The following is a 26,202-nucleotide window of genomic DNA, read 5'->3' as shown; positions in this document are numbered from 1 at the left end:
GCTGATGGTCTGATAGGTTAGATATTTCCCTAGGACATTCTTTATTGTGAGACTCATCATGTATCACATAGACTGCACTTCTGTTTTCTTGACCACTGGATTCAGTTGGTCTCTATATCTATCTATATCATCTATATCTATATCAATGTGTATCAGCTCACAACCCATAGGATCTTTCATCTGGTGCATACTACATAATACAGCTGAAAATATTCAGTATTTCTGCAGTTTCTAGGCCATGTGCCCAGGGCAGTTTGGTGTCACCTCTTCGACTGATTCTAATGCTTGGAATATTGGCAGAGGGATGAGGAGAGTACTGACAGTGTAATCCTGCTTGTGGTCCCTTCAGATCAAGGTGAATGAGTATTTGCAGGGAGAGACAGGGAAGCTGCTTTGATTCTGTACTTGTTCTGCAAGTCTATTGAGACTTTTGGACGTGAAGGGTTGTGATTTTCAGTTGTACTGGAGAGGGTTGAATCAAGTCAGAAGGAACTCAGTCCAGACCTGACTCCTGCCAGATGTTGAGCCTTTCTGAACACGTACATTTACAGTCTGAACAAGGAACTGCTTAATACAAAGAATATTTGATCCTCAGTACACTTCTTTGTCCTTGCTGATACCATGAGATATATGGTGGGGTCTGTGCTGACCTGCCAGTTACTGATGGGCTTCTTGCAGCTTTCAAATCTCACATGTGGAGGTTATAAAAATGTTCATTCTCATTCTAGAATGCCTCAGACCAGGGTTAACTTGATGCATGATTTTTAGAAGCACATGACCTAATCAAGGAGACACTGCTACTGAAGCTGAGAGTATCAATAAAAATGTGTGTCTGTGCATTTGTATCAGTGCCTCTTGTTTTAGAAAACAACTTTACAAATCAGAAAGTAGAACTGAGGAGGCAAGGGAAAAAAAAAAAAAAAAAAAAAAAGGTAATTTTGTTCTAGAGCACACTTTGTTCAGTGTGCCAGACAGAAATCAGGTGCAAAATTCAAGTGATTGGGGAAGAACTCATTTAGAGGAGGAGAATCCTAAGAACAGTCAGTACCTGAAACCAGCACCCTCTAAAGAGCATCTGTGCTATTTTGATATATTTCTTTGAGGACCTAGAGAGTGATCCAGCTACAACTAATTTTGTAGGTTTGTTGGAGTCCAGGACAAAATGTAGTGCAAAGAAATACGATAACATCTCACAGTGGTTATCATTGGACTAGTAGAAAACAAGCTGCTTGATGTGGATCTATATATTCTGGGCTGAGTTTGACATAAGGTGCTCCTAGTCTAAGAAGACATTAGCACTGAATCTTTTCTGATTTTCTGTCTCACTTTTAGATGACAGTTCCTCTGGCAGTTAACACATTCCCAGAAATGGGACTGTGTAGTTTCTTGGCTTTGTCAAGGCTATTGCTGCCATCTCAGGCTCTTTGGTACTATGAACACAAATCTTCAAGGAAAGCTCTGAAACTGTAGATGCTCTGGGTTTATGGCACTCTAGGGGAACACAATGTAATTAGAAAAAGTTTAGAGATTCTGAACATGACCATTGTATATTTTAGTTAGAAATGCACAACTGTAACAAAACAGGCTAACAATGGTATGCCCACAGTATATTTTATTGTTAATATATGAGGATTTTGAGTTTTGAAAATAAGTCTGAGCTGCTCTATAGTTGCACTTCCATGAGTTCTTTAAGTTATTTCACTCTCCTCTGCAGCAACTTTGTCCATACTTATCAATGTTATACAAAACTGTTTTCTTTCTTCAAATAGTTTTCTGTGTGTTTGAGCTTTCTTGCAGATTCATATTCTTTCTGGTTTTAAACATTTTGGATCAACACTGGTAGGTTTTTTTTAGGCTGTTGTTGCACCATGTCTCTAGATCCTATTCCTTAGCTGGGGAGGAAGGAAACTGCTTTTTCAAAAGCTCTGCTTGTTCTTTGTCAATCTACATCAGCAGTCCAAGGTGTCACTTGGCTCTTTGACTAATGTGAAAATGAAATATCAGAATGACCATTAGTAATTTTTTCATAATGTAGCTCGTTGACTGGCAGGAACACACCAAGAAAGACCCGAATTTCCAAGCAAAATCACAAGTTTTATGTAAGCAAGTTTTCCAAATTGTTACTTTTTGTACTTCTTTATGTCCTGCAACTTTACACAGAGAAATTTTGATGGCATTAGAAAACAGGAAAGGCCAAATACCACTTCTGGCCAACTAGAGAAATCTTAAGTGAATCAGTTCTACTGATTTAACAGGTCCACAGGGTCTGTAGCGGTTGGTTGTAGTTCATAGGAGGCTACTGTTGTAATGAAAAGATGTTTAAAATTTCATTAAATGTTTACAGACCCGGAGGTGAGGCCCCAGTAGATTATCATATACAACATAAAAACATATTTTTTAAAAAATAGTACCTGTTATGAGCTTTCAACTGGATCATATCAGGTCTCAGCTACAAGGATGACCTTAGTGGGTGATTTCCTTGACATATGTAGCTCACATTTGGCTTTGCTAACTTTGTTTAATTTAGATTTATACATTTTTCATGTTTAAGCAGTAGGGTAGCTAGTAATAGACATTTTTAGTAAATAATTGCTCATTTTGTTACTAGTTGACTGACAGCAAATGAAATCCTACAAGGATTTTTATACATTCTAGTGGTAGTGATACAGCTAAGTGGCCACTTGGTAGGTGAGAGCTTTGTTTGTCTAGGGTTTTAGCATAATCATTAAATCACAGCTTTCTCTAATTGCTTCAGCTGCAGCCAAACTCAGTTGGATGGGATTCTGAAGCAAATGGAATTCTGTCACATTCAATATCAGTGTTTGCTTTATTAAATAGCATTTCTCTGGGGACCTGCATAGAGTTTTGGAGTTTTTAATTTGTTACAGTATGTAGTAGCTGGCTTCTGTAAAGGAATTGTTCACCAAGCTGTAATTTTATTATTACTATTGATGCCTTTTTACTTTAAATGAGGTTGACAGGATAAGAGATGTCATTTAGAAGAAAGCTTTACTTACTTTGCTCAGTGAAGACCAAGTTTTGAAAGGGAGCACTTCTTGGCATGCATAAATTCTCCCATTTCTTTTGAAGTGAAAATTTAAAGTTAATAATTAAAACAAACACACCAACCCGCTCTGCTATCACAATCTCTGTGCTGCATTCTCTCTGTATTTCTTTCAGTGCCTTTCAGTACAGTATATCCTTTGATTTAGCAACCCTAACAGCCTTGTCAGTGATCTCTTACACTGTTCTACAATATTATAGCAGCAATAACAGTAAAAGTTTTGGTTCTAAGTAGGTTTTTCATGGCAAGCAGGTGATTCAGACATCTCCATTTGAATCAGAATTTTAATTTGTAAATGTAAATGTCAGTTAAAAAAGTGCACTACCTTGTGCTTCTCACCACCAAAACTTGCAAACTATTGTGTACACTGAGAATATGCAAGTGTCTGGAAGCCAACCCATCCTCACTTTGTCAAAGCAATCTGAACTCCTGATTACTGTTCCTTCATTAATTAGGCTTAGCTGTAAATACCCAGCAGTGAGTGTTATGTGCTTGAGAAAGGTAGTGCTACACCACAGAAATGGAGCAACTGAGTGATCTGATGGTCACAGGATAAGGCATGAGAAATGTCAGTATTTGATATATCTTGTCTTGACCTAGGATTTCTTTATATTTCAGATTACCCAGGATGTAGGAAGATATATATGAGCAATTCTGTCTCTAGTTTAAATGTATTTTGTACAGGAATTTTGTATCCAAATACAGTATGAGATAAAAAATGGGGATTGCAAACTGTGGCTAGATGGGGAGTAAAGTTAGGAAGCCAGGCAAATAATAACATCTTCTTCATTTAAAGCTTTTCATACTGGCAGAAATCTTTAACCAGTTCTCCAACTTCTGTCTGCCACTTGGAGCTTTTTATATGAAACAGCAGGAACCTGGCAGCCTGGAGATCTTTGAGCATTGCGAGCAAAAAACTTGAACATCATTTATAGGTTTTCCTGCCAAGACTGTAAAAATCTAGACAAAGTAGATACAGTTGTTTCACCGAGCTTTTCACGTATTTTTGTCCTTTACTAAGCACTCAAAGCCTCTACCAGTTTTCTTCCTGACTTTTAAATTCTTGGTAGATGTATAGAATAGGATTTATCTTACCTCCCTTTATCCCTGAAAAAGTTACATGGCTAGACGGAACCATTCTCTAGGCTCCCTCTACAGACAGTGAAGAGACACAGATCTCCATGAGGCTTTTTATCTCACATGAATTTAGACAACTTTCTTGGGGTGAGATGAATCCCAGCCCTGTTGTCACCCTCTAGCTTTGATTTAGCAAATGTAACAAGTTCCACTTCCATGCTGGGATTTGGAGCCTTGCATAGAATATTCCAACATCTGATTTCCACTTAATTTAATGGAAAATGAATGCATAAGTCTTTTAATTAGCTTTGAAAATTTCTGCCTTAATGTTTGATTAAATTTGAATGCACATGTGTTTGTATATTTAAAAATTACAAGCAATAAATGTAGCTGTATTATTTTCAAATACCTGAGCATCTGATAGCTGCAGCTGATTAGTGGTTCAAATGGACACTGCAGATTATACTGTGCTGTAGTGTTGAAAACTGGAACAAGAAAGTAGAGTCTAAAATACAGACTTAATAACTTAATACCTCAATACTATATTTCTTCTTATCTCTCTCTAAAATAGAGTTTAGATTGTGAAACATATTTAAAACAGATAATATTTGTGGATAGAGTGACATCACCAGCTGACAAAAACTACTGTGATTACTAGTCCTAGTAAGTACAGAATGCACATAGGAATTAACTTGGAGTGTAGCTTTGCTGTACTAAAGAAGTAATAATTTAAAATGATCACAAGAATTGCGCTTCTGATATGGATTGAATAAAAAGTGTGAATGAACTTTTAAGGGACATAATTTGAAGGTCACTGTAACTCTTATGAAATTATTTGTTAATTATCACAGTGGGGATTTTTTTGCTTAAAGAATGTGCACAGTTTATGTAGCAAAAATATAGAGAGATTTTTCTATTACCTATACATAACAAAGAACTCATATTTGTGCTTTTCTATTGCTTCTTGACAAAATTTCTGTATGCTGCCAAATGTTTACTTGTCTGTACTGTATAAAATTATATTTAGTGCTTTTACAATTTCTTTGGGTGATACTGGACACACAAAACCACAGTTATATTATGAAACAAATAAATGCAGCAATATATAATTTAAAGTGTAGATATGGTTGTAATTTTTAACAAGAGTGTTTTTTTCAATACTTCTTTCTTAATTGTTTTCTCTTTTTCTGAATAGTTGTTGCTAAATTAAATTTTGGTGCATGAGATTACCTGTCCTCCATAGGAGATGGAACATACAATATACTTGATCTTTTCCACTTCCTGTACCTTTCCAAGAAATATCAGCTCTTTGGTTAGAGCTGTCCATAATTTTGATATGCTCTTACCTGATTGCAAAGCTTAATAGGAAGTCATAATTTTGAGTTAATTAGACTTACAGACCAGCAAAAGCATAGGTGGATCTCAGCTCAGCAAAACATTTAAGCATATCCTTAATTTTAAAAGTCTCTTGCTGAGTCTTAGCAAGAGTTTTCTCAAAGTCCTGTGGGGTAGAGTTGTGTTAGAGTTGAGTATAATGGTCTGAGTTGGAGGGGACCTTAAAGATCATCTGCTTCCAAATCCCCTGCCATGAGCAGGGACACCTTTTTCTAGACCACATTGGTCAGAGCTCCAGCCAACCTGGCCTTAAACACTACCAGGGATGGGGCATTCACAGCTTCTCTGGGCAACCTGTGCCAGTGTCTCATTACCCTCACAGTAAAGAATTTCTTCCTAATAGCTAATCAAAACCTGCTGTCTTTCAGTTTAGAGCCATTTCCCCTTGTCCTATCACTTCATGCCCTTGTAAATAATCCCTCTCAGGCTTTCTTTGTGTATATAGAGATATATATCTCCGCACCTATATGTCTTTTCAATCCATATAATCTTTTCTTATGATAAAATCGACTCTTTGTAGCTGCATTACCTAGCCCTTTCACTATTTGATACTTCTCCAAGACCCCAGAATGTAACTGGAAGGATGGTTTGTCTTGCCTGCGTTTCCCTCTCCTACCTGGATCACCAGATTCGCACAAAAATAAGGAACAATACAGAGCAGAATAAGCAGTTAATATGATAAGTTTTTTAACTCAACCGAAGAGCCATTTATGACCTCTCAAAGTAAAGTCTGTTAGATCATAGTTTAAACTGTAGTTCTTCAGAATCAGGGCACTCTGAAGGCCCCAGCTTTGTACTTGTCACCAGTGCACATGGGGCTTTTGTGAGACTTCTGTAATTGAAGAGGTGGAGAGAGTCCAGTGTGGAATGGAGGTGTCAAGGACTGTCTTCATCATGTTCCAATGTAGTACTTAGATCCTGTCAGTAATAATTTTATTTTCACTGTAATGAATGATAAAGGGATTTGTGTTCACTAAATTTTAGAGCCTTGAGAGTTGGTGCAGTTGGATAGATAGAACTAGAGAGACTAATTTACTAATATTGCTGGGAATATGAGGTTTTTTTCTGTGCCCTAGTGACACACAATATTTGATGCTCTATATTCACTCATGGCAATACTAGTTATTGCCTTTTCATTCGGATAGATGGCATAGCAGCTTCCATTTACTCATAGAGATGGAAGTAAACAAGGTAAAAAAGAAACCAGGTCAAAATGTCAGAATAAAATAAGAACATTTGTATGGCTGACGGTAGTACAGTAGATAATAGACACACTTAATATTCCATCTCTATAAACTATTCTCAAAGGCAGAGGCTGTGGAGTATTCTCTGGCAGAATAGAGAAATGTTACTGTGGTTCATTTTTGATAAACACAAAACTCAGGTCTGTTATTTTCTGCAATGATCATGGATTGAGAATACTACTAAGAAAATCTATTACTATTTCCAGCCAGCTAGAGATATTTTCATGCCTATTGAAAAAAGGGCTCAAATTTAAAACAGTTTTGAATATGGATTTAGTATGCACTGCATATGTAGCAAGCACAGATACTCTGCTGTGGGTGGAAGTGTATATTTCTGTTAAAAACTGCACAATTTGGTTGTTAATGCCCAGTCTTTTTGTTCTCACAACCAGAATATAGGTCTTATCCTTAGAGACCAAGTGCAGTCTTATCCTATATATTTTAAAAGGACAAAAGAGCATCTTCTGCTGGTCAGTGATGACATTGCTGTGAAATCTCAAGGATGATGGCACATTGGCAGTAAGGAATTGGCACTGGAGTGTACCTTAAGCCCAGCTTCACTGCTCTTTTTCCCCCTTTCTTTCTCCTATCCATTCTTGTGCACAAGTTTCAGGAATGAAAATAATGTATTCAAATTAAAGAAGCCAGTGAAATGACACATTTCATAAGTTAACTCCTTCTGCTCTGTACTGCTTACAGACAAGTATTAAACTGCAATCTCCTGTCTGCTGCAGGTGAATAGTCAAATCTGCACAGACTGGATATTTAAGAATTCATTTCTCTTTTGTCCACAAGCTCCAGTAAAATTTAAAGACTGACAAATAATAGGTTTTAGACCTAGCATTCTTCTCTGATTCTGTTATTAGACTGAACCAGGTATGTCTCTGTCTTATCCTTTCCTGACAATTTAAGTTAAAAATCTCTGTAATTTTAAGCACTACAGTTTCAAAAAGATACCCAAATTGTCACACAGGTAGCATCTGTGTAGATGGAAAAATTGGGTGGCTTAGATGTAGTGGAATAACTGTTCTTTCATAGCTGTGTGTAGACTGGTTTTGCTATTTGCCAGCCTAGTATTTCCCACCAATTCTCTTAACAAAAGGTATCTAATTTGGGCATATGTTAGTGGAAGGGGTCAACCATCCTTCTGAACACAAGAAAAATATTTGTTGTCCTTATTTCAGTGTCAGTGTGTTTCAGTTAATCTGAACCCCTGGTAAAATTTCCCATGTGGACTTGCTATTTGTGACATATAAGTGACATTATCTCAAAGCACTATATCTGCAAAGCTGAGTTGTATGGCCAGTGTCATTACAGCACAGTGTTTTTGCTAAAATGATGCTGATTCTCATATGCCTGGGTTCAGAGTACAAGAAGAAAATGGCATAAATCAATTTGTGCATTTTGCAAAGCCTCTCTCTTTTTTTCTTCCCTTTTTTCCTTTTTTGTTTTTTTTTTTTGTTTTGTTTCTCCCATTTGTATCTCAAGTCAAATAATTAATGTTTGATTTTCTGTTGCCCGATAGTGTACTGATTTATAGGCAATAAAAATAAGATCCATCATATATTAGGCATTTCTAGTGAATGTGTAAGAGTAACTCCCTATTATGGGCCCTTCCCTGGAATTCCTTTGGATTTTTAAACCTACTCCAGATTTACATGAGAAACAGAGATGTTGCCCCCATTTTGCACCCCAGTCAGTGTCTCTGAGGAGGTATTGCTGTGGGGATTTGTTGCATGATTATATTCCAACTTTTCAATAAAACAGAAACTTGGTGTTGCTTCTTTACTGTACAATTGAAGATAAGTTCCTAAGTGGAATGTAAACAATAGTTTAATTAATTATTAAGTGAGCTGAAGAGACTGATATGTTTTGGGCATTGAGCAGAGTTTTGGCAAGAAGTTGCAAGTGCATAATGGAACAGAAAACTACTTATGACCAAAGCCAAGTCTTAAAATCTTTCAGCCAGTTTTACTACACATTGTTTGAGAAATGGAATCTAGCCACACTAGTAAGTGAAGTAAAAGAAAGCAACACCATTAAAACTTTGAATATGTGTGAAATAACAAATGGAAGGAATAGAGTCAGGCATTCCTGGCAGGGGAAGTGAGATGGAGATTGTGTAAGATACCACTAGGTGTAAGATTAAAGGTATATTTAATTCTGTGTAAAATATGTTTTTTGTTTGAAATAAAATAAATGAGATAGAATAACAAATGGAAAAGCAATGGAAATAGTCCTTAAAAATCAGCCCTGAGTAATCAGATTGGTTCTCTTTTTCAGGTAGTTTTAATAATGATAGGGCACTACACATTCCCAGCAAGGATACTGGGAAAATAAGAAAGGTGGGCATCTTCTTGTATAACAGACAGCCATGTTTGGGTTTCCCACCTACATACATATGAGCATTCCAGTCTTTCACTCTGTTCATACTGTTTCCAGGAAAACCAATCTAGGATTCAGTATCTGTAGTCCATACTGAATGTATACAAATAACAAAAATCCTATGCCAGACTATAAAACCATTGTGTTTTGCAGGGCCAGATCTACAGATGAGTACTCAAATTTCCAAGTCTACAAAATTAAGATATATCGATCGCTATTAATTGGTTATTCATGTGAAATTTGTATCAGAACATTAAATAGGTTAGGTAGACACAAGATTGGTCTAATTTAAAACTAATGGGAAAATTTTTGGTTTCTTGTATTTGGACATTTTATTTTTCATGGTTTATCTGAATGTTATGAGTATAAACTTCAATGTCAGGGGTTTTTTTTATACTTGTGAATTTTGTAATTTGTAATGGCTGTGGAATTTTTCCAGGTGTATTTAATGGCAAAATCTTATCTTGAACTGCATTTTGAAAGCTCAAGTGTAGTTTAATTTGCTGGGAACAGGAGGAGGGAAGGAATGCCATTCTTTCCTTAGGGAGACAGCAGTTCCTTGTGAAACATTAACTTAAAAGAATATGAGACACATATATGTTGCCAACAGGAATGTGGATATATAGAGTTCTGAAAATAGTAAGTGTCAATAGGGAAGGGTTGCAGATGCCAGAAGAAAAATGTAAGCTCCCAAGCGCACGCTCTCTTTTTATTTTTGCCTTGTCCAATGATAAGATTGATGTTTAAAATTCAGGTTTTCCCTAAAAAGTGATTATTAAAAAAATTTCTGACTTCAGAACAGATGTGTTTCCTGTGCGTATTCAGAATCTTATTTATTTGTTTCCATAAGTCTGTTTGAATGTACTATTTACACCTGATACACATGTGCAGCCAAAAGCAACGTGAGCGAGAAACCAAATTCAGCTTCTCACTGGGCATGAGCTGTGGAGCTGCTGTACAGGGGCAGCTCTGCCAGAGGCTCATTGGGCAGCAGGATCTCTATATCCACTCCCCTAGGCACACACAGAAGTCATGCTCTGCAGCTCTTTCCCCTCTGCAAAACACTAGCCTAGAAATCTGTAACAGGGCATTAAACCACTTAACCTGCAATGGCATCAAACTGAGCCAATTATTACTTCTTCTATCTATGTTAGCCACCAAGGACAAGTGTTCACTCCTCTTTATAGCAATCTTTTCATATGAGGACTGTCATCATGTTCCCTGTGAGCTTCTTCTGTCTTATACAAAACACAGCTACAACCTTCTACCTTTCTTCCTTTGAGTCTTTTGGGATTGGTTGTTTTGTTTTTGCATGTGTCTTTAAACTCATTGATTCCTGTGGTTCTCAGCTAATTCCTTTAAGAATGTGTGGCCCAGACTTGGCCACCGTAGTCCAGAAGTGGACAGACTATTCCAGTTGAAGTCTTTCCAGAGATGTGTTTGCTGGAGAGGAAGGGTATTGTATCTAAAACATTTCCCTTATTACCAAGAGTGAGAAGAGAGACATGTTTGCTTTATGATCTGGACCATTTTCTACAATACTGTTTAACCAGTTATTCTCCATTTTGTTTTTGCACTTCTGTCACTTCACTGTATTGAATTTCGTCTTCATTTCAGATCATTTCTCCAATCTATCAAAACCATTTTGAATTCCAGTTCTGTTCTGCAAGGTATCTGCGTCCTTTCAAGTGTGATTTCATGTACTGACTTTTTACATCAGCCCATTTTGCCTTCCAAGTCATTAAACAAAAATAAAGGAATTTGGAGAAAATGCCATAGTCTCAGGTGGCCTCATATTCCAGTTGCAAGATTTATCACAGGCACGTGGAGAAGCCTCATTAACTTGCAGACTCTTAAACATGTAAGTGTGTAAGGTGTAAAGAACCCAGCTTGTGAACCCATACAGTGAACATAGGGGACTTTTAGATGGAGGGGGAAAAAGAACATCATTGCACTTAAAATCTGATTACCTATGCCAACGGAATCAGTCAGGAAAAAATGTTGAAACAGTACGATTCCATTTACTTGGACACCCTATTCAGAGTTGAGCCATGCTTCAAATTACAAATAATACCAGGGGTGTAGGGGATCAGAGGGAACAATGACAGTTGTGGAAGAAGTCGTTTTGCAGCTTGGGTACCTGGCCACAGCAGCATGGCATCTGCACTTCTGACCCAACTTGCTGGCTGTCTCTGCCCTCTTCTCTCCTGTGACCTATTCCTGAAGTTTATTTTAATACAAAATATTTTTAGAGAATTAATTTTTTTTTGTTATGTTTAGGCCATTATTTCAATGTTTGAGCATGTGAGTGCACTACGTGAAAGGAGGTTGCCATGGTAATTTCTCATTATTGTTGAATAGAAAAATAATTACTCTGGCAAAATCCCCCGTAACCTGTCAAAGCATAAGTTAAAGATGCCGGAGGGCAGCCTTGCCTTCACCATCCCCTTTTTGCAAAAAAATTCCAGAAAGATTTTTTTATTTTTTTATTTTTTTTTTTAAATTTTTTTTTTTTTAATAACTGGATCCTATTTTGGTTTGGCTGGGGATACCTCACTTAGTTTTGTTCACATTTGGCTTTGAGATGTGGGCCCACCTGTGACAAGGGTGGGGTAGAAAATTAATCAGCAGAGCATTTCCAAGGTTGACAGGATTTATATACTCTTTATTAAGGTCAAGTTTTCTTTCTGGGGGATGAGGTGTTGCATTTTATACTTTTCCTTCTTCCTCACCTAAAATATGCAAAAGCTTAAGATAAAGACCTTGGACTGTATTCAAACGGTGAGAGAGTCTGGATATTTCATCTAACCAGGGAGGGAATCCACAGTAGTCCCATTTCCACATTTTTCTTGCTTTCACGTCTTCTTGGGAGCCAGTGTGAGTGCAGATATGTGTAGTTTTGAGGTGAGGCCCTGCACTTTCCCTGCTCTCCTCTATCTTTCTCATGTGCAGCTACATCCTGGCTATGTGATGCTCTCCATTTTGTTCCCATGTCATTGGATGCTGCATGAGGAGCTCCAGTGATACTCAACTACTGCATTAACAAGAGCTTCAAATGTGCTGTGTAGCATTGCTGAAATTCTTCCCTTCACTCTTCCTTCCCTATGACAAGTATGTCCAAAAGGTTAAATGGTACTGCAGCCTCTCTTTAGTCAAATGGGAGAGAGTGGGAGCTCATAGCTACTTGTTGGACAATACACTCTTGTATGGGCTTGTAATCAACCTCCCAGGCTGTGCTGAGGGCAGGGCCCCATGCAGAGTTGTGTTGAACACCTATATATATGTTTCATGCTTACCACCGTGTATTTCGTGCTTACTGTTGTGGCTGCTTGGCTACTCAGTGCAGCAGAGTTTGCACATGGGAACACTCATCAAGTTTGCACCAGGAAAGAAGAACAACTCTCTGTGACAGCAGATTTCTGAAATGTGGGGACAGCTTTGATACCTCTTTGTGTGACTGAATGGCAGGGTTGTATGGTCCCATCACTGCCAGGTGGGATGAGCCTTGGCAGGGAAAGTGTATTACAGGCTCTGACTCAGATGAGAAGTCTCTCTAGGGTCTCTGGTAGGAACCAGATTGTTAAAACCTGTCCTTACCATTTCTCTATTGGATGCCTGACAAAAAAATCAAAGCGAAATTGAGAGGCAGAAAGTATACCTTGCTTAACATTTTGGAGTGAAATCCAAAAGTAACATCATCAGGAAATACAGCAGCAGAAGTAAAATCCCCAGATTGCTCTGCATGTGTACATAATGAATATGATTGATACATATTTTCTTTTAAATTGGAATTTTTTCCTGTGAAGCAGACAAATGTTTTCTGGCTTAGATTTGTATTGCTCAGGCATTAAGAGCCCAAGTCTGACTGTGCTGAGTGAACCTGGTCTTGCACACTGGGAAGGAAGGTGCTGTGAGTGGGATAGAGTGGCTCTGAGGAGTGCAGCCAGGGCATCTTCAGAAGTGTAGTTCCAGCTTTGTTACTGACCCTGTGTGCTACAAGTGATTTAAGTCTTGGGGCCTCAAAGGAGCAGAAGAGACTGAACCAAAAATTTCTAATCCAGCTATTAAATATATCCATAGCTTTTGAATGAAACATTTGGTGGCTTTTGTGTTGCCCAACTTCTGTGAAAATCCCTGCAAGCCGGACCACTTGCTCAGGTGCTAGACATTGAGGTTTGAGTGCCAGTTGTTGATCATCCAGGTCAATGCCTGGTTCAATTGTTAAGTCAAGAAACTACCAGTAGTGTTGTGTTGGTACATGTTCTACATTGTTCACTATTTTAATAGTTGCCATGTTCCAGCTATGTATATTACTGTAAGTCTAAGTCATCTTAACAGAAGTCAACATATTTTTTTCACTTCTTGTATCACACTTAAAGATTTCTCACAGCAATTACATTTAAGTAACTAGCTGGCATTTAATCAACCTAAAGTAGAATTGTATTTATATTAAATGCATTGGAGTAGAATAGCCATTATATTTAGTTTCTAAATAACTTTCTTTTCATCTTATGCTGATGATGAGGTTATGTAGCATTATAGAATTAAGTACTGAGGGATTTTTAATTTCTAGGGATTTTAATTTCAAGAATTTGAGACACACAGCTCGGAAAAGGAGGGAAAACTCATAATTGCTTTATTTACAACTGATTAAAAAAACTATATCTAACATTTGGAAAAAAAAAGTTATGGAAAAGAAAGTTTTACATATTTAGCATGTTGAATAAAATGAAAGACAGTTTCTTTTACAGTAAATTAAACACTTCAGATGTTTTCCTAAATTAGAACTAGAACTTTATCTAGGAAAATTTGTTTGAAATATCATATAGACATCTGCACCCCAAAACCATAGGTGAAGAAGCCAAACTAGGTGTGATCCTGTTGAATTTCTTTTACAACAGATGAGCATATTTTCATTTTGCCTCCTGTTAAGTGAATGATCTGTTGCTTCCTAGGATAGTGACAACCTCTGGTGGGATGCCTTTGCAACTGAATTTTTTGAAGATGATGCAACCTTAACACTTTCATTTTGTTTGGAAGATGGACCAAAGCGATACAGTAAGAAATGTGTATTTTTTGTTCTAATGTTAAGTATGAGTTTCTAAAAACAGTTTATCTGTACAAGACAGATGCAGCCCTGGCAACGACAAAGTCACTTGTGTATATTCAGTGACTATTAAGTTACATTAAAGAATTCCATGAATTGGGAATCCATTTTTTATGGAATTCCTCTGAGTTTTATTACATGAAAATAAATTATTTCCTAGTGGACTGAAACAAATAGTAAAATATAATCTTTGAAATTCTTTTTAAATAAATGTGCTTTGTGACTGTGCTTGCACTCTTTGGTAATTTGTCTTCTGCAAAAATTCAAGTGTTGAGTCTTGTGGGCAAAATTGTATGCAGAAAGGGAACTTTGTAGCAAATATTAGTATTTCTGCTGGAAGGGCTTCCAAAATTAAAGAGGGATCAAAAAACCAACAAATTAAAATCTATATCCTTGCTGATGTAGATAATTATTATTCTATCAACTGTGTGGATCTATGCTGCTTGCACACATTAAGGACCAGCCTTGGATGCTGTCTGAGCAGCAGTGGAAGTCTAGAATACTCTCAATCAAGCACTAAATGAAAGCTTGAATGTAAGTGAAGCAGTGAATAAATCTGATGGCATTGGAATCCATTGCCTGCATACGCTGAGAAGCAAAAAGGGATAAAATTCATCAAACAAATTGTTTGAAGTGAGTAATTCACTCAGCTTTAGCACCAAGCAATAGAGAGAGAAGTAAACATTGAAAAACTGCATTGCCAATTGTTTGACTCCATTCAGAGTGACCCCTGCTTCATGGTGACATATTGTGCTCTCTACTTAATGCTCTGAATCTTGCAAGGTTCTTCTTTATCATGAGAGTGACTGGTTGTCAGCATATCACTCACATACTTCTAATTCCTATTATCAATTATCTCAGGTATTTATTTGACAAGTGTTACCTTCTTCTGGAGAAAAAAAATAACAACCACTTTGAATGCAAGTTTCTGGGATTAGTGTTGACAGAATTACAGTTTCTTGCCTTTCAAAGCAAGTGATAACTCTCTAAAGGTCCTCAAATTACAGCCTATAGCAATGTTGGTAACAGCTGATCTGTCCTGATTAGGTTGAGTCAACTTGTCAGATATCAGATTTGCTAGTTGTGTTATCAGTCCAGAAGGCACAGATACATCAGCAAAAAAGCAATTAATGTCCAGTTAGATCACAGGGAGTTGTGATTCTGGAAAACAGTGCTGCTTATGAAAGGATTTGTCAATGTGTAAAATACTCCTGTTGTCACAAATGCTTGATAATGGTTGTATTGTCTGTAACTGGGGCAGTTTGGTATGGGGTAATACTGTGATTTTTAGCACTGTTGCTGGTAAGAATGATTGAAAGATCGAGTTACTGTAGTCATGCTTTGAGAAGTGACTAGTACCCAGAATTTTTCCTCTGGTTTTAATTTCTGACCTCTGCACAAACTGTTGCTGCTTTTGGTTTGGTCTCAGCAGCTGGAATTGAAACTCCACGTTTAAGGCTCTTTGCTGTTAATTCATATTTCCTTTCCTTTGTTAGTTAATATTTATGTAATACTGAACTACAGTATTAGTGATGCTTTTTGACATGAGTAGTATTCCAACTCAGTGAAACTCTGAAGAGTGTGATTGTGGCTGTTCCAGTTTGAGACTTCCACTGCTTTCTGAGAAGGCTTTGGGAGCAGTCTTTAGGCCTCTGTGCTATCCCAGTCCCTGCTTGGGTACACCTTTGGCATTGCTCATGGTGGCTGCAGAGTGGAGGTTGCATATTAAGAGTAGCTCTCTCTTCCTAGCTGTGAACTTTGTGTGAAAAACTGTGTCCAGAAGTTGAGAACAGAGAAGTTTGCTCCCCTTACAGGTCTATGTTTTGCTTGCCCAAGTCATGCTCATTCTCTGCTATTCTCTTATGGATGCTCTTGGCATCTCCCCAAAACCACAATACCCAGTACCTCTATTCCAGTCTGGTAACATTGCTGACCAGGGGCTGTGGCTCCTGTTAGGTGAGTATGGCATGTGGTTGCAGCACCAAACATGGAGTTTTAAAAGCAGGGAAACAAAAGTGCCCTTTTGTTCATCTGTACTGTCTCCAGCAAGACACCTGCCTCCTTGCCTAGTGTGTATGCTCTTTAGGATGGAGAGGGCATTAAACACATTGGAACTGGCAGAGAGGAAAGAGAAAAGACAAATTGTTTGTCCTTACTCTTGCAGGCACAGACAGTAATGGAGGGAACCAAGATAAGGCCCAGGAAAAGAGAAAAAGGCATCCTTTGAGAAGTTGTTTAGAAAGTTGAAAGTGATGAAAGATGCCGACCTCTTGCCTTTGCTCTAGGATTCAGGTCAAAATTGCCTGCCTTTGACTTCAGCCTGTGAGAGCTTTGCTTACATCTCTGACATTGGTTGTGGCCACCACCTTTTTTTTTTTTTTTTTTTTTTTTTTTTTTTTTTTTTTTTTTTTCTTTCCTTCAGGCAATGGTTTCCCTCTTCTGAGAACTAAAATATTCTCTTTTGGAACAAACAAATTCTGAAAATACCCTTTGTATGTGTGCATGAGTGGAAAGGACAAAAACTTTTTTGCTGCCCATGACCCCATTTTTCTCTGGGTTATGGCAATTCCCAGTCCATTTCCCTCCTTCTTCTCAGCGGCTATCCAGAACTTCTGTTAAGCCATCAGAGACATGAAGAAGCACACTGTTTTGCCCCAGGTTCCTTCTTCAAAGCCCCTCGAGAATGTTGTGGGAAGCTGCTGGGAACTAATCTTGAGTGCAGTTCCCAAATTCCTTTGGGGGCTTTTTTTCCTGTGATTGCTTTAAACTTTTCCTTTCTGTGAGTTTCGTATCATAGCCTGTTTCCCAGCTGGCTCTCTCTGCCCTCTGCTCTTACCTGAACAGTCCAACTCCACAGCCAATGCAAATGTTCAGAGCAGGCCTGTAAATCAGTGCTTGTATAAGTGTAGATTTTTTTAAAAAATTATTTTTGTTTGCCTTTTGATACACAGTTTTGTCCAATGGATTGTAAGGCACCTTTTATTTTTGTCTCAGAAAACAAAGTTGCTTATTTACTTTCATGGCCCAAACCTGAATCTGTATGAAGAGCACAAAATATTTTTAAGTCTTTCATTCATATTACTGTGTTTTACAGCACTCCTCTCTATACTGAGAAAAGCAGTTTTCTTCCCTTTGCTGTTCTCAGAAATGTTTCTTCTCAACTGTCAGCTCTGAGTTTCTTTCATTTGTAGGGAAAAAGAGATATGGTTCAAAATGGGGATTTTAAGTTACTGGGTTATGTTTACTCTGCTTCACGTCAGGCAACACGATGTACTGATACTTGAGCTAGCTTTAAATGCCCCTATATCTGCATGGCACAGCATGTAAAGATACTTATTTATGCCCTGGGAAGTGCACAGGTTTGTTAGTTCAGTGATCCACCAGTGTTAATTAATTTGATTGCTGGGTTTGTTAGACCTAGACCTAGTTATCTGTGCAGAATGATACTCTGCCTTGGATAGATGTGACTTGAAAGCCCAGCTTAACTTTTTCATGCAGAGATTCTGTGTCAGACCAGAAATAGCTGCTGTGCTCATCTTTGCAGCTCTTTTTGTCTTTCTTCAGTATTTGATTTCTGTAGATGCAAGAACTTTACCTTCTGCAATCCTTTCTCCCTGGCACAGCATTCCAGAAAGAAGATACTTATCTTCTTTCAAACATCCACTGGAAATATATTTTTCTCCTACTTGCTTACACCCCTCAGCTATTCTTTTGGTCTGCTATTATCTATGAACCTACTCATATTACTGAATTCTATGTTGAAATTTTATTGAAAATGTTGCAGAAAATAAAGATATTTTTTAAGTTAACAAAGGTGTAAATTGTGCATTTCTCTAGTCTGGCTTTTTGGCTACCCTGAGATGGAGAGAAGCCTCACACATTCCAATGCTTAAAGACAAGGAAAGATTCCTGAAAACAGAGATGCTACTTGTCTTATGCTGCATTGAATTATAGACAAGAGAAACTAAGAAATAAGCACATGAAGTTCATTCTCTAGTGAGAGGAAAAAGAATTTTTCTTTAATATATTATGCCCTGATTGTTTGTTCAAGAAATAAATAGGATTTAAACAAAATTGAAAAAAGAAAAAGTGCCTAATGGAGCAGAATTTTTGTTTCCTTGTTGTGGATAAAGCATTCATTTCCTGTTAAGAGGCTTCTATCCCCGTAAAAGAGTAAATACTAGACTCTGATCCATTGTTGCCCAGGTTCTTTGTTTCTCAGAGACAAAATATTTCCCGAACAGATAAGAGAAACAAGTTTGATTGACAGCTCTTAGCAGAGTCTCATCAGCTGCTGTGCTGACAGCCTGGTGATGCGCACTGTGCTGATGTGGTAGGGACTGACAGGTGATTGACAGCCCAAGACTGTGGAGACAGGAAAGATGAAGCATGCTCAGTAAGAATAATGTGCAGTGTTTATGCAGCACTGCAGAGAATAGGAGCTAGAAAGTTAACTCTTTCAGGGAAAGTGCTAGTTTAATGCATAATGAATGCGGTTGCCACTGTACAGAAAATTAGAGGTTGTCTACGTTTCTCTTCTGTTCACTAAATGATTTCTGTCCATGGAGGAGCTATAATACTGTGAGGAAGCAAAAGCATGAGCTATTACATTTGCAAGCGTAAAAAAACTTCATGTGTGGTAGATATGATGGAGTCCTCAAAATGGATTTATTTAAGCTTATAGATGTAGAATATATTGAGAATTTCAGGCACTTTTTATAGGCTTTCATCACCCAATTTTATATGGCATTGCATAATGTTACACAGTAGAAATTTCAAAAGGAACAATTTGAGCTCTTTGCTCTCCCTATCCCTAGGAAAATATAGTGATTTCAGTTTTATTGTTGCTCTGAATCTGTAGCTGATAATTGAATATGTATTTTCTGTTATAATTTCTACTGCAGTTTGTGTTTGGAATGTACAAGGTAACGATACCATGTTTTGCATTCTATGCCTTTTTTTTTTCATTTTCTCTACTTGGCTCATGAACCCTGTTTGATTTTTCTTCATTTCTAGATAGATAGATAGATAGATAGAGAGAGAGAAAGGAAGAAAGGAAGAAAGAAAAGAAAAGAAAAGAAAAGAAAAGAAAAGAAAAGAAAAGAAAAGAAAAGAAAAGAAAAGAAAAGAAAAGAAAAGAAAAGAAAAGAAAAGAAAAGAAAAGAAAAGAGTTTAAGAGTTTACTGGGCAATAGTTTCAGAGTGAACTTTTGAACTTTGGGCCAAGTGGCAAAATCATCAAATTTGAAGTGCTTATCTAAGTTTTTCTGTGTGCCTTTAGAATGTATTACATAAGTGTATTATAGATTTTACTACAAATTATTCAATTAATACACAGAAAGGAAGCTGCAACAGATTCATTGTGAATTTGTCCCTGTTTTTATAATCTGTGCAACACAGGTAACTATAGCCCTTTATTGAAAAGCTTTTGCAGGGGTAATGGTGAGGAGCTACATCTAGTGGGTATTTCTTATAGTTTGGGAATAAACAGGGAAAGTTCATCACATATTACCCACTTGCATAACTATTTTCAAAAAGATGGTTTGAGGGGCCAGCATGCTATATTACCTCCCCAGGTTTCTCTAAAACTGTCATCTAGCTTCTCTCCTATAACTCTTTGAGAGAAAATTAAATTTGCCTAGAGAAACAGACTGTTTTGTTTCCAGGAACATCTTCATTCTTTTTTCCCTTTATTTTTTTTTCCCAAGAAATCACAGTCATTAAACATCATTTGAGCAATCAGGTGCAACACAGTAAATTGGTGTAGCTTTGTGAGACATATTATTCTGTGTGACTTCCTGTATTCATCTTTATATACCACTATTCTAGTTTTGGGTTTTTTTAAAGATTCTTGGCAATACTTTTGAATTTAATTTCAGACCATAGGTAAAATTTCATTAAAATCAGATGTAAGAGGTCCACAATTGCCTGAATCACCACTAGCCCCTCCTTTCTCCAGCTAATGATTTCTAATTAACAATTATTTCCTAAAATTGGTGTTTTTAAAGAGTTCTCAATCAATTTTACATATGCTCTATGAAAATTGTATATCAATAAAACTTAGTAAGAATATCAGTAATGCACTAGTAAGTTGAATGTGTCTAAGTGTATCACAGCCATGCACTTATCTTTATCACCCAAACTTTCGTGAGCTCATCAAAGAATAAAATGAGATTTGTTTGACAAGAGCTATTTTGCATAAACCCATGTTGACTGGCATTAATTACATCCCTTTCACTTCAATCTTTGTCAGTTAAATCCTGTATGGTTTTTTTTTCACTGTTTTGTCTGGATTGATATCAAGCAAGTGTATTATGTTATGCTGTTCCCTCACTGTCCCTTAAATATCAGCACAGTAGTAGTAGATTTTTAAAATTCCCTCAGTAGTTCTTTTATTTTTCTTAATTAATATTTTATTAAAGTAATTAACACCACATAGAAATGTGAAAAAACCCTTAGAACTACTAATTCCTGCAACTACTAATTTACTTCTCATAGATACTATTTAAGATCCATCTTAGTTGCTGATGGACTAGAAAGCACTTTTCACTTAAGATCAACATTCATTCCAAAATGAGAACAAAAAAGCTTCTTATATATTGATGTTGAAAGTTTGTCTGTTCCCAAATTAAATTAAGGTTTGATAAATTTCAAGGTCTTATTTTGTCTAGTTTTTACAGATATGGATTTTTCACTGCCAACTTCAGCATCTCGTTCTAATATTTTATATTTCATAATATGTTTTTATTGCCCCCTTTTTTATCTTTGCTTTTATTTTTTACAGGCATCATAATTATAAGGATTTTTTCCCTTCTAATTACTGCCTTCATTTCCCTGCTAAGTTTTTTTGCCAAAGTTGTTTTCTTTTTCATATTATAGTTGCATCTTTTAGATATCTTAGGAAGTCTGTTTAACAGATTCCTAATTTTGATGCATAGTTTTTTTCTGTATTTTCTCCCCATCAGTTGAGCTATGGTGAATACAGTATTCTGAAGCACCAGCTGTATCTCTCCCACTGACTGGGATTGCCTTTTCTTTGTCTGTACTGAATGCCTGTTTTGGGTGGCATTTGTACAGAAACATGTGATTGATGATTGGAGAGTGTCCAGGGGAAACGAAAAGTCTTGAAATAAGGCTTACTAAGAAAAATCAAAAAATTTGGGTTGGCCAGTCTGCAGAAGAGAAGACATGGCAAAAAGAAAGAGGAAAATGGCAGATAATAGCAGGGCATATCAAGGAAAGGCATGTGGTCTGTTTCCACAGCCATGATGAGCAGGAGAAAAGATGCAAACCTTAAATTTCATTAAAAAAAAATAAATAAACTGAGGGGTTCACTCTTACCACTGATAAAAATGAGGTGCTTGGAGACATTCCCTGGGAGGGCTGTAGAGCCTCCAGTAATTAGGGGGCTGTCTGACCTTCACCTCTAGTTCCCTGAAGTCACCAGTCCCAGAGTTGGTGCCAACTTTCAGTCCCTCTTCAGTTCAGTCTCAGCCATCATAACCAGTTCTGGAACAGCTTACTCATCTTGGATGCTAAACTTTTTGTGATTAAAAACACCTTGCTATTTCTAATTTTGAATAGTAGAAATAATGTTTTACTAATACTGCTAGCTGAGCAAGACTTTGCACATGCATCTTCGACCAATTTCCTTCATAAAGAGCATTTTTCTTTTTCTCCATATTACTGACAGGTGTTGAAGGAATAGTTCCTGCTAGTTCCTGATTTGCAACTAGCAGATATGAATTAGATTTTCACCTCTGCCACCTGCAGTCTTGTTGGCTTGCTTCCTGCTCCTCTGAGTTATCAATACTTTCAAAATACAAAAGAAGGCTTCACTGCAAAGCGCTGGCCACATGCAACGTGTGTGTGTTGCCTGTGTGTACACACACAACATCATTTAGGTACTCTGTGGAAAAGTTTATAAGGAAGACTTTTTCATCAGCCTCTTTCTCAACTACCCTAACAAATAATGTAAGATTTCAGATATCTTACAAAGGGGGTTCCCAGATCTCTGCTGCTTGCACAAATCAATATGGGAGACCCTATGTCTGTGAAGTGGTACATGGAAAAGGGATATTAATGTAGTAAGGGCTACTAACTCCTAATGTGAATATTGTTCAATTATATGGAGCCTCTAATTGCAATTTCTGAAACCCCAGTCAGTCATATTGGTTCTGCTGCTGTATAAACAAATTAAGTGATAAGCCCTCTTTGGGAGAAATCTTACTATCATAGGACATGATACAATAGAGGTGTCTTGGGTCCATTCAGAAAACAGAAAGAATAAAGGCAAAATTAACACAAGAGAATCACAGTGATTTGTGGGCTTTTCCCCTGCCCAATACAAATAATCTCTTTGCTCTGGTTGGCTTTTGTTCACCCAATTGGTCCAAATTATGTAGCATTCAGTTCTTTCTGCAGGAGGTGATGTTAATAAAGTGATGGAAATCCATGCATAAAATTGGAAATGAATAGATAGCTTTTTACATCAAAATATTAACCAATTTTTCACTATTTTAAAATTCAGGTTAAATAATTTCTTTATTGTGTGCAATTAGTGCACAGTATGCATAGTGTGATGGCAATTGTGAGGAATTGGTCAGTACTTTTTCTGTTTTGCTGAATAACTTTGTTTGGCTTCAAATGTTGTCAGTACATTAAATTAATTTTATTTTATTGAGAAATAAAAGTGTTCCTATACTAGTGGCATTTTAGGGTTTTTTCCATGAAATTGAAAATATTCAGTGGTTGTTGCTTCAACTTTTAATGTTATCAAGTGATTTTTAAGATGATCAATTAATACATTTTATATTCTTGCAGAAAAATGTCCTAACATAGTTACAGAGTTCCTGTAAGAAACGAAACTAGATTAGAATATTCATGTTTCCTTTAGTAGTCAAGAATTTTTTTCTGCACTTTTCATTTTTTTCCTTTTCTTTTTTACACTCATTTCTTTTTCAGAAGTGAAACACCTCGCTTTATGAATTACCTAAGCAACACCATAAAAATATGGAAGTTTTGTGGTAGAGGATATTTTCATATTGTTGTCTCATTTCTAAAACAAAGAGAGGCATTTAATTAAGTATAGTAGTTTTATCCACAGTTGGCATAAACTATAACACTTCAGAGCACATGGATTGCCTGAAGGTATTAGAAATAAATTTCTTTTTAGAGAGCACTGAATAACTAAACTGTGGGCCAGATTTTTTTCTTCCCTTTTTGAATCCTCAGATATAGGTGATCCAGAACAAAATTCCTAATCATTCTGGGAAGTTTATGCATATTATGACGACTTTATAAGAAATTTATAAATTCAGTATTATGCATTTACTCTTATCAGTGCAGTTAGTGGTGTTGCATATCTCGTGGCTTTAGCACATTGTCTGGACAAGGCTTGTAGGTGCAGACGATATTTTTTACGTTCAGATAATATTTGCTCCTCTACCCACAAATTTAATCTTGCAGACCTGTATGACACACAAATAGAACATAGTAAAATACACAAACATGCATCCTAATATAGTGTAGGTTCTATTACACAAAATGTGCATGCTTGTGTTTAATGTACAAATAAAACTTTATTAAGACTTTTACATTGTATTTCTATGATGCAGTAGAGCTGTTCCACATGATGTACCTTACTTTTAGGCTCTAGGTATTTACTGTAGTGCAATATTTTCAAATGGCTTAGGAGAATACAACATGCAACATCACCAAAAATTATGGAATCTTTATAGAAATACATTTAAACTGGGTCAGCTGCAGCAACATGATTAGTAGAAATAGACCCAAAAGCTGATTCTGGACACTGAGATACTATTCCCAATTCTGTATTGAAAGTTTCCTTGAATTAATGCAGTCATGATTTTTTTTTAAAGACTGCTATGTGTGGGAAGGCTCAGATATTATACAGTGACTATCATTCTTTATCATATTGAATTCTGCACTCCAAATTATATTACCTTTAAAATGTTGCTGACATTTTGCTGTTCCACTATTCTGATCCATATAGGTTTTATACCATAATATTTTAAGTTCATTCTGGTGCATATAGCAGTGTAAGCAGTACCTTGCATTTCTTGTTTCTTCTCTTCTTATTTTCCACAGAGAAGTGGTCTTTGTGAAGTATTTGCTTAGAATTTTTAAAGAAAATTGAACTCAATACGTAGATACATTAAAAGTTTACATCAGAGAGGACAGTTTATAACTATATGTCTAGGATTTGGAACAGAATGATTACGATTTATGATATTCCTTTGTTTTTGTGGAGTTTGACCTACTTTTCTACTGAACTGCTGGGAATATCCTGGCCCTTGAAAGAAGCTGGTGTCCAGCTCTGCCTGTGCAGGAGAAAGTGCTAGTGCGGGTGTGTTGCTCCAGATATGCTCTTCTTTGAAGGATCTTGTTTCAGGTCATTAAGAGTGTTGGTATCTTGATTTTATATTGTATGAGAAAGCCAAGAGAAGGATTGCAAGTATAAGCTATTGGGCTGCTGAGGAGATACTGCCTCAGCACATGGCATTACCTACAACCTTGTGGTTGTGCTGTGTAGGGCTGTTTTCTTTGCTGCCATCCAGCCAAGACATATGAATCAACAGTCAGTGGTTGAGAAAATTTTGTTGCTGAAGGGCACTGTCACATTCAGAGTCTGGGTGATGTCTCTTCCATAGCTCTGCTCCAGAATAAAATGCCTACATGTAAGTGTTCCTTCAGCCAAAGAGAGGCTTTGCCTTGACTCCAGGGTCGTGAAAATGCTATTCCTTCATTGTCATTGTTACCTTTTTCACACCATTCAACTTCAAACATCTGCTTTTTATCTGTGACTTGGGCTAATCTTAGTTTACCATTTTGGATATAGTACAGGAATGTGTGCAGAGAATCACCAGTGCACAGCTGTCTGTCCAGTGGCCGCTTCTGAGTCAACTCCATTGATGCAGTTCACTGGGTGCATGAAAGTAGATGTTGACCATTTTGTTTTATCTATTAAAAATCCATTACTTCCAGATCCATTTGGCTATGATAAAGGGTTTTATATAAAATTTTATCTAGTCCAGAAATATTAGAATACTATGTAATTCAACTTTATTTTTGTCTTTAATGTCTGAACTTGAATTAATACAGCATTACTTTTCATCCTGATATCAATCTTGTTCCTTTCATTCAGATCCAAATTCCTTTGTAGTACATGATTTAATTCACTAAAATAAGGTAAAATGAAACCCTGGTCCAGGGAACATTAAACTAACATATTTTTTGTGTCACATGTGATAGCAGCAGTCTGCTGTATAATTGTTTGTGTTTCTGTCCCCTCTCTTAGTTGCTGGCAGTCTTTAAAACTTTTTCCCCTTTCAAGAATTGATATTACCCCTATTTTTCACACCACTCCCCCACACCCCCCCACCCTACCCCCACCTTTAGCCTTAAGGAAAATCAATTAATCCATTACTAAATTATATTAGAGAGATTAAAAATACACTTTTATAAAATCAGGTCCCTATTTTTTAAGCAATTTTGAACTCAAACTAGTTTGGTATGCTCTAACTGTGGATCTGTGCTCTGTGCTTTCTTTTGTGGCAAATTAGTTTTGATTTGACAGCTATTTTTGTTTCAAGATTGTAGGCACACCAGCTTTACTGAGGCTTGGCTCTTAGGGACAGTTGCACATGCATGGCTGGCTATGCATCAAATTCTGTAATCCAAAGGGATGCTCCAGGTCATGGTCTTAAAAAAAAAAAAGAAAAAAAGAAAAAAAAAAAAGGACAAAAAGAAAGAAAAAAAAAAAAAAGCCAGGCAAAGAGAGATTTTAAGGCACAACATGGACTTGCACCAAGAAAAGATATATCAAGTTGGAAAACAAAGGAATGTCTTTCCAGACTGTTCATTATTCTTTTTTTCTCCATTATGCATGCACAACTGATGGAATTAGTT

At 36.8% G+C, this 26,202-nt stretch overlaps 1 protein-coding gene across 9 annotated transcripts in view; it reads left to right on the top strand.

Moving 5' to 3' along the window:
* LDB2 (LIM domain binding 2) overlaps positions 1–26,202 on the top strand; it is a 213,653-nt gene that overhangs the window by 58,573 nt on the left and 128,878 nt on the right. For all 9 annotated transcript variants that reach the window (XM_083861903.1, XM_083861902.1, XM_083861900.1 and 6 more), the window contains exon 2: positions 14,121–14,223. In XM_083861903.1, the coding sequence (XP_083718029.1) occupies positions 14,121–14,223 (103 nt within the window). The remainder of the gene's footprint in view (positions 1–14,120; positions 14,224–26,202) is intronic.

Source organism: Zosterops lateralis (genome assembly GCF_965231275.1).
Source record: "Zosterops lateralis genome assembly, chromosome: 5".
Taxonomy (NCBI): Eukaryota; Metazoa; Chordata; class Aves; order Passeriformes; family Zosteropidae; genus Zosterops; species Zosterops lateralis.
This window is presented reverse-complemented; position numbering and strand designations above follow the sequence as displayed.